The sequence below is a fragment of the Clupea harengus genome, chromosome 7 (genome assembly GCF_900700415.2).
Source record: "Clupea harengus chromosome 7, Ch_v2.0.2, whole genome shotgun sequence".
Lineage (NCBI taxonomy): Eukaryota > Metazoa > Chordata > Actinopteri > Clupeiformes > Clupeidae > Clupea > Clupea harengus.
Window position 1 is genome coordinate 15,606,070 of NC_045158.1, and position 9,225 is coordinate 15,615,294.

Consider the following 9,225-nt stretch of genomic DNA (forward strand, 5'->3'; position numbering starts at 1 on the left):
TGTACATAGAGGTCCTGTGGTCTGACAAAGTCTGCTGAGCAAGGCAATCTCATGGATGAACAGTGCTGTACAATCTGTGTCAGAGTGCATGATCTTTACATACAGCATTGCTACCAAACTTGGAAGTCGCCCTTTCACCAGCACAGCCCAGGAATGAACGATGAAATTGCTCCTGTGCTGTTACACTGATGACACTGTACAGCCCAGTACAATGTAGAATGTCAGAAGCAATAACTTTTTCACATCTATAAGATTAAACCTCCAGAGTCTGTATACACGGTCCGATTTGGACTATCTGAATTGTCATGTCACTTTTTTTTTGCTATCAAACACCCTTACATGCTAGATAAGTTTATGCTCTTCATCGGTAAGCATGCTTCCCTTTTGATAAGGACACATGGCACTGGAGATAGGCATGTTGAGGTCTATCCTGTGGTCCCGGTGGTAAAAATGGCTGCTATCTAGTTGTAATTAAGGCTCACAAAAAAAGGCAATGAATTCTTAGGGGTGAGATAGGATGCTTGATAATCTTCAGTTTGCATCCCTTAACACAATTCAATGTGATTGCCCTTGGGGTTAAGTTCCTAATATTTAACAAACAGAATTATGTAATAACCCACATTGGTGCTTTTTGTGGTTGTGTTCCTGAGTTAATTTCATCTTAATTGGATGTTAACAAGTGGCGAACATGATAGCTGTGTGACCTGAACCCCTTGGAGAAATCAGCTAAGTCTGCTGTCTTTGCTCAATGTATGTTTTTTAGGGCAGCGCTGATTAAACATTTTGAATTACTCCATGGTGGGATGGAGAGGGAAAGAGATTTTAAGTAGCACATGAAAGATGGTTCAAAAGCATTCATCTAAAATCGGAGAAGGGGTGGATAGGGTATGTTCAATGAAATCTCTGATCAACTAAGGCTCTCCGGAGTTCGAGAAGAACTGGAACAGCTAAGCCGCAGTACCTGGTTTACATCAGCGGTAACACGGCCGCTTTTCCCGAGGCTAAATGGTGCCCTAGGAAATGTACTATAGGTCCCACCCAGCTGGATTTAGCGCTGCTTTGTATTGGCAGTGGCTGCACGTGTGGGGAGGAGCAAGGTTTGTCTTTATCAGTGAGACAGCGCCCCTGTTCGAGCGTCGTGGTGGTGACCATCTCTCACCGTTCTTCACTTGCTGTTTGTACACAGTGAGCTCGCCTGATAGGACTCGCACGGATTCGCTTCATCACCGCCCCGCGTACCACTGCGGTAAAGAGGCAAGCGGCACCCGGGCATAGTGTCAACTTCAAGCGTTCCGCGCACTGTAGCGCACTGTATGTGTCTCTGGGGGGGAAAAATCAAAGGATTAAGAAACAGGACTACAGGAGATAATCACAAATCACTGTTGCTTTAGCGCAAGGAGGGAGGAAGTTTTGCCGTTGCCTCTCGTTTTGGTAACCTTGGCACTCAAGCCCGCAACAACTGCGAGGATGGGACCGTTTCTCTTCTCCATCGCTCTTTTCCTGAGCGTCGCTGTCCCGAATGCAGCCAAAGGTAAGACACTGGGCACAAGCTCAACTGATTCTGTGGGTGACGGCATGTAAAGGTACAGTCAGCACTCACTGCGGTTGTGAAAACAATTATACAACTAGGAGGATAATCATAGAACTCCTAAGTACAGCCAGGGCACCTTTGTATGTCCACCTGTAATGGTAATGGCTAAATAAATAAAAGATAAATAAATAAAAAAACACACGCACAAGAAATGCAAAGTTAGTTTTTCTGTATCTCCTGAGATGCATACGGCTATATCTATTGAAATATTTAATTTAGGCTAATTTACTTGTAATTTATTTCAGTGCATTAGCCTACAGCATTGGATCTATATCACAGGGGAATTATGGCTTGTCCATATTAGGTTTTATAGACATACCATTTATATCTGTTATAAACAGATGAACCAATTATTCCATGGAATAATGAGATCGCTGACTAATGTCATATTTTTGGGAATTCTGGTCAGTGTGTTGCATATCACCATATCGCCACAAATCAAGTAAAGCAAACCTCCCGGGCGCGTACTTTCTATGCAATCGAGAATAGCATTGCCAACCGATGGTAGCAGTGTGATGTGTAATATGGATCAACTTGCAGTCATTTCCAAGGTAGACCTGTTAAGAGAAGTTAAACATGTGCTTTCCTATTGTAAAATCTTCATGGATCTGTAGTCTCTCTCGCTCTCTCTCTCTGAAGAAGAGGCTTCGCGTCCTTACACTTCGACAGAGGACGTCCAGTGCATAGCGTTTAGTTTCATGAAACTGATAGAGACGGGATTAACAAGAAATGGGAGAGAATTGAGATGTGCTAGGCTATAACACAAATTCATAAAACGATGATTTTATCATGGTGGTCGCAAAAAAGGCAGAGTTGGACAGCCTTACATGTATGTGATGTGAAGGCAAAAATGGATACTCGGGATTGGTTGGGAAATGAGTGAATATATAATTTAATGAGTCGGAGACTTGTAGGCTGCACAAGTGCAGCTAAGGGAGAAAAAAAGAAATGGATCCAACAATATGGAGATGACACAGAATACATTTTGTATGGTAGCATGTTCTCACAGACTCACAGAAACAGCTCTGAGCATACCGTTATATGATGCAGGAGGAGAATAGTTTCATGTTTTCTGCTATACAATAGGATTGTATTTATTCTGCATTCCTAATGTTCAACCTGGGCAGTTAAAAAAGATTTGTCCAACTGTAAAACATGACAAGGGATGCAAACCCAAATACAAGAATTTTCACAAGAGCCAAGACGATCCAATTCTTCACCTCCCACTTCCTCCCAACACGCCACTGATTTAATGGCAGTTGGTTAATATGAGCTCTAAGACTGTGCAATCCATTAAAAATGGAACACATATTTCCCTGTCCAGCTCCCTCCAACTCTGATTGCCTTGTGCATCTCCTCAGCCTCCTCTCTTCTGCCTTCCTCTAGGTCTCGCTGTGCTGTGAGCTATAATTGTAATAACACTTGGCACTTGAGCCTCACTCTGTCGACTTTGCCTTTGCAGCTACAAGACATAATGCTTCCTCTTAGCATAATGAAACCAGAGCTATGATACCTTGGGCCCATTCGTTTCAGGGCACAGAGAGTGAGTTAAATACTCAGTGAGGGTTCTTCAATTAATTATAGCATCCTGAGGTTTCTCCAAATATGACACACTCCAAGGTGTGATGCGGCCCACCCATAAAATAACATAGCATTAACACTATAACTTAGGGCCTTATCCAACCCAGAAGAGTTGGTGCAGGTATTGTTTCTTTCTGTCTCGGTGATAGACAGAGGGTAGGAGACATGGTAGATGATTTAGGGCTTATAATAAATTACCATAATGGAGACTTCCGCATGCAAGAGGCACTGAGGGGTCCCAGAGTTCTTACAAGAAATGTATTGCCTCAGAATAGCCCAGAAATCATTGCACATTTCCCCCTACTCACCGAAATCCCTGCTGTGGTTTTCCAAACACAGACTCTCATCTCAAACACTTGAGAGCAGTAAACTGTTGCAAGCTGAATTGCAAACAAGCCTCCACGCAGACACACTGCACATTTGCAGTATACATGATCCAGTTTGTGATGGCAAGTTTCCAGTGTTATGGTGGCAAACCACATGCTGTACTTAACGTACAGTATGACTGTTTATGAGCCTCATAGTGCACCATACCACCAAGGCAGATGACAGTTGTTTGCAACTGATGCAGTTGCAGCTGTCTTTGGAGAAAGCTACTAACAGATAATCTGTGGGGAATGCCACTGGCTTCTGATGTTGGCCTAAACAGAACAATTGCCCTGAAACATCTGCCTCCAGGTAAAACCGGTCGCATTGTTCCACATCAGGGTGCAATACATCAAATCCGCTGGGGTGTTGCAGAGACCAGAGCATGGTCTGTCTTCCTGTGCTGTGCCGGCCGGCCAGGCAGGCAGACCTTGAAAGAGAGCAATGACGAGTTAATAGAGTGATCCATAAAACACTAGGCACTTTCTTTTGTCTTCGTGTGATGTCTTGTTCTTCTTCAGCTTTATGTTTCGACTCCTAATGGAGGCGCTTCTGCCTCTTTCAGTTATATTTAGAGAATGTGAAATGTTATTTTTTTTCTATGGTTGCAAATTCAAGACTAATGTAGCTGTATAGCCAGTGAAACGTGTATGGTTACGGTAACCACAGGCACTCTCCCACAGGCACGCTGATTTCGTCCTCCATTAGTGCTGCTTCAGGACTGTATTGCTTCTTTCAAGATGACGGTAAACAATGATTGGGAACTGCGAACTTCTGAAAAACGGTTGTTCACCTGTTTAACTCCTAAAACAATATAGAGGCCCGCAGCAACATCTGTCGTCTCACCTGTGTGACCTCTGAAGTACGTTAACCTTACATTAGTATTTTTGTTTGCTTGAATCCTATCAATAAACAAGTCATGTTCATGTCAATCAAGTTCGATTCAACTCGTAGGCTAATACCAATTATTGCAGATGTGACACTGGCAACTTCACTAATAAATTAAGAATGCAAACATATCATACACAATAGTAAATTACCTGTTAAAGTAATTAGATAGCGTTTGTAATATTACTGTCAGGATGGAGGACGCCATGATTATAGATGTTGTGATGTCAGATAGGGTAAATCAGGGCACTGCATTTCTGCATGAGTTTCGGACCACGCATGCAAATCATTTTCTCTGAGTCGGAGCTTGTATTTTCCCAATTTTCGAGTTATTATGCGTTAACACAGCGTATATATAGCTAGTTCCACAGGTATCCCAGAGGCAAGCTGGTGCCTACCTGTGGATGGGGTGTGTTAATGAACGTGTACTGTCTAAACTACAGTGCAAGTTGGTCTAAGGCATCACACCTTAATACCCCCCCCCCCCTTACAAGAAACAGAAAAAAATTGTAACATAAACAAAAATAACATACTACCTTGTTCTTCTTCTGTGCTGTGTGGTTTACTACAGCCTATTAATGAAAAAAGAGCTCTGGTATCTGACTGTTATCGGTATCAGCAGATATCCAAATTCAGGTATGGGACTATCAGATTGTAACTGAAAAAGTAGATCTTATTTGTGTACTCACACCTCACACAACGTAATTTAGTTTCCCAAGAATTTCCAAAACATTTTTCAAATTAATTCCAAGCCAAAACACCAATACAATGATCAGATCCGTACTGAAGTGAAAAGTCCTCTAGGGTGGTGGCACATTCTGTGTGTTCCAGAAACACAGAGCACTAGCACCATTAACTCGAGAGGCACTGCAGAAGGCCACAGAGAGCCAATGCTGTTCACACTAAAAACCCTTTGTCCAGCTTGTTTAACCAAATTTTGGTTAGGTCATGGCTGTGCTATTTGTAATGCGCCCTTCATCAATCTTGCTCAAAGTAAATAAAAAACAACTAAATGTGTTTATTGGAGCTAACAGATGCTGATTTTATGCATCATCCAAGCTTGTTTTGGCCGCAGGTCATGTTGGAAAGCACTCTTCTAGCGTGTGTGATTTTAGCTGACCAACAAGCCCACGCTATGGCTGTATTTTCAGAAGATTTCAGAAGACAAATTCCAGAAGGAGGCCAGTGCAACTCCCTTTGTTACATCCTCTGACTATCCAATAAAAACACTTTGATGGAATAATATTTTGAACGCTAAACACAAACATTAGGTGAGTGGCAGTCCCATTCACTGTAACTGCCTGTGATTTATTGCCTGCTTTGGCTTGCTTCTGAAAAGTAAGAGGGATTTAGGGCTATTGTCCAGCAGTGTGTGTAACCTGGACACAAATGCTAGTGAGCAGGTCCAAGCCTCACTTTCACTCAGACCTCCCATGGCAACAGGCACACTGGGTGATTTGTGGATTGTTTGGTGTGGACTGTTTGTTAACAGTGGGTGGTATTGACTTTGGCTGACAATTTAGTCAGTCAGGCACATTGCCTCCTTGGATGAAAATGTTTGGGCAAAAAAAAAGAGGCTTTTCACACACTTTAGTCCCCAAAAGAAGATTGATCTATGACTGAGAGGTCGTATTGAGCTCTATTCAACCAGTATAATATGATCTCATCAGAAATCGAATGCAGTGAACTTTCATCATGAAGTGAAAAACACTGATATTGTAAGATAGCTAGTGGACAAAATGTCGGTAGCATTGCTCTAATGCGCTAATGCCTTGGCGTCCCAACTCCTCATATTTCCTATATAGACCCTTGCCCCTCCACAACCACCTAAACCCATCTCCATTTTTTATGTTAGTTATTTTAAATATGCATGTTTTTATTAGGCTTTAATTAATGTGAATCATTGTCAGTCAACTATATGGATAGATATTTCAAACTGTTGTTGCAATATAGGAAAGGTCAACTGCAATGTTGAGGTGACATTTCATGATAGGTGACCTTTGTGGCCTCGACTTCCTCAGTTAATGGCACCCATTTAAATCAGTGGACAGAGGATAATAACTATGATATCACTCTCTGTGATGACTGTGAGGGTGCTCATTGGTGGATGGCCTGTTGGGACTGACGAGCAATAGGGACACTTAGAAATTGGAAATAATCTTCTTATAATGACCCCTCCTTCTGATGGTATGTCATGGGTTCATTGTTTCTTTTTTTATTTGGATGAGTTTGATTGCACTTTGTACGGCTCCAGCTAAGGTCATTTAATCATATTAATATGGAGAGAGTGATCTATCATTCATGTGTTCATGTGTTTTGACGGGTTAATGACTACTTTGCTATACGTCCTTTTGCTAAACCTGTTTGTGTTGTTCTTCTGTGGGTTGTGTGTGTGTGTGTGTGTGTGTGTGTGTGTGTGTGTGTGTGTGTGTGTGTGTGTGTGTGTGTGTGCCACTTATGGTATGTTTATACTCAACATGGATCCTTTGACTATCACATCTCACTTAGAAAGCACATCAATGTCTAAGCAGTCATTTTTTTAGTAAGCTACTTCAGTACATTTTCAGTAAAGTGATTTAAATGGAAGTAGACTGGCTCGGGTGGAGTTCTTTGGTGGCTACATTTGACGTGACCAGTCACCACTACAAAGAATGTTCAGAGCCTTACACAGAACTTGACAGAATTTTTAATCAATCTGCTGTGGAGAAAAAAAGCGAAAAATGGGCAAAAGGCCTAATCCCGGTCCCGGTTCTGGCTGTTTTATCAGCCAGAATACAGGCTGGATATAGAGCCCTCCCACACCCCGCCCCCCAATCCCACACCCCTCCCCACTGTGTGTACACAGGTGCATACTAAATTATGTTTGGGCATATCTATGTTTAAGACTCGTCTGTGTGGAAGTCTAGCTATCGGTGGAGAGTCTAGCAGCGTGACCTCTCCTAAGGCTTCTGAGCATCAGGTGAGTTCACAGTGGGTTACCCTCACACGGGAGAAGTGTTTGCAAGCTGATACAGCACTAGCACTCCCTCAAATGTCTACTAACGGAAGAGTCATCCGAGGCAAAAGGATTCCCTGTGGTCGCATAGGAGTTCACCAGAGGAGAGCATTGGCAAATCCATTGTTTCGTTTTTTTTCTTCTTCTCCCCTCCTCTTGTTATTGTTTTCCGGATCACATGGTTCCTCTGAGCTTCAAGGGGTTCTTTGTTCTGTACAGTGAATTGTCTGTGGTCTTTGAGACTCCACTGACTTGTTTCAGCAATAAAAAAAAAACATCCCCTGCAGAGGGAAGGTTCATGCAGCGGTTACTGTCAATAAATAAAGGTTTGATTCTCAAGACATTGATCTGGAAACATGGCAGTCTAAAGCGCTATATACCTGAGAAATGGCTTGCCAATAAATGAGCTGTACCAGGACTTAATGCATACCCAACCTTGCAGGCCTCATCCACAGGGAGCCCCTCAAGGTATCTTGGGTTGGTATCTGATTGTGAGAATTTGTAACCTCCCAGTCAAAAATGATGGCAGAAGCCTAACCTGTGTAGCGCCATCACCCCCCCCCCCCCCTTTCCTTTTAGTTACGAGTTGCCATATGTGTGTCCCCCTACTGGAAAAGATTTGTGATGGTGATCAGTTGGTGAAATGCTGATCAGTTTTCATAGCTTACCCTAACACTAGCTTGTTGTGGTTATTCCTATAATGGTAAATTGTCAACATTTTTACCAACTTTTATACACTATGCATCTACTGTATATATCTTGCCAGTAAGTTTTTGCAACGTCTTAGAGTAGCAAGCAATGTTTTTTGTTTGTCAAGAGGTCATGTTTTTTGGCTGTTCTGACCGTTTATCAGATCTCAGTTTTGTACCTTTTTCTCTGGTGAGGTCTCGTTCTACCCATGCAGATGAGGATATTGTGTTTAAATGTCATTCTTTTGATTTACATTAAAATGGCGATGAACCTATGGATGGATGAGCTGAGACAGTGATTGCGGAGAGGGCCTTTTTGGCATACATTTTCCACAGTAGAGTACAGATTACTACCATATGGCTATGGAATGCACGGTTGAAAAGCTACCTTGGTTTTATGACTGGTGGACTGCCAAATTGTGTGGTCACTTGGGTTGGCTAGAAGGGCTTCAGAGGATGAAAGGATATGCCCAGCAGCCTGTACAAACCGGCTCACATCACGAGTAAGGGTGTCTTCCACCTGATGCCAATTACTGCCACGTAGCAGTCCTCCATTAGTCACCCAAAGAAGGTTACAGGAGTGGCCAGCCATTGTTCTTCTCCACAGTTTTACACAGTCATAATTTGTTACTTTAATTCATTCAGTTGTTCAACATTGAAAGCTTCCTCTTTAGCTTAGCTAAAATAGGGGGAACGTCACCGGGAGATGAACCTGGGTATTTGAAGAACAGATGGTGCAGGAAGTGGATACATGTGACAGCATCCAAACTATTCAATGCCAATGTGCATTCATAGCCTTAAGCTGTGGGACCGTTACCATATTTTTCACTCACTTGATTTCTGAATACAGTGTCCAATCTACAGTGGATAGGACTTTCTATGGTGTGAGGAGTAACCACAGATTCACAGTATACACGCGATTTGCGATGCGGTTGTGGTAATGTCTAACAGGCATTATAACAGAATCTCAGTGAATCTCCGTATGTTGGTGATTGTCTGATGGGCCCTGAGTTGAACTCCATAGTACTAGAATGACATCCATGTGATGGTGTGGACAACACATGTGTGTCAGGATGTCGTGTGTAGGGATTTGAGAAAGAGAAAGAAGAACAGAA

The 9,225-nt window shown here is 42.5% G+C and overlaps 1 protein-coding gene across 2 annotated transcripts in view; it reads left to right on the forward strand.

Annotated features, from left to right (window-relative positions):
- The first annotated feature begins 1,052 nt into the window (after positions 1-1,052).
- Positions 1,053-9,225, forward strand: part of edil3a (EGF-like repeats and discoidin I-like domains 3a) — a 111,353-nt gene continuing 103,180 nt past the window's right edge. For both annotated transcript variants that reach the window (XM_012828541.3, XM_012828542.3), the window contains exon 1: positions 1,053-1,531. In XM_012828541.3, coding sequence (XP_012683995.2) covers positions 1,468-1,531 — 64 coding nt within the window. In that variant the 5' untranslated portion in view covers positions 1,053-1,467. The remainder of the gene's footprint in view (positions 1,532-9,225) is intronic.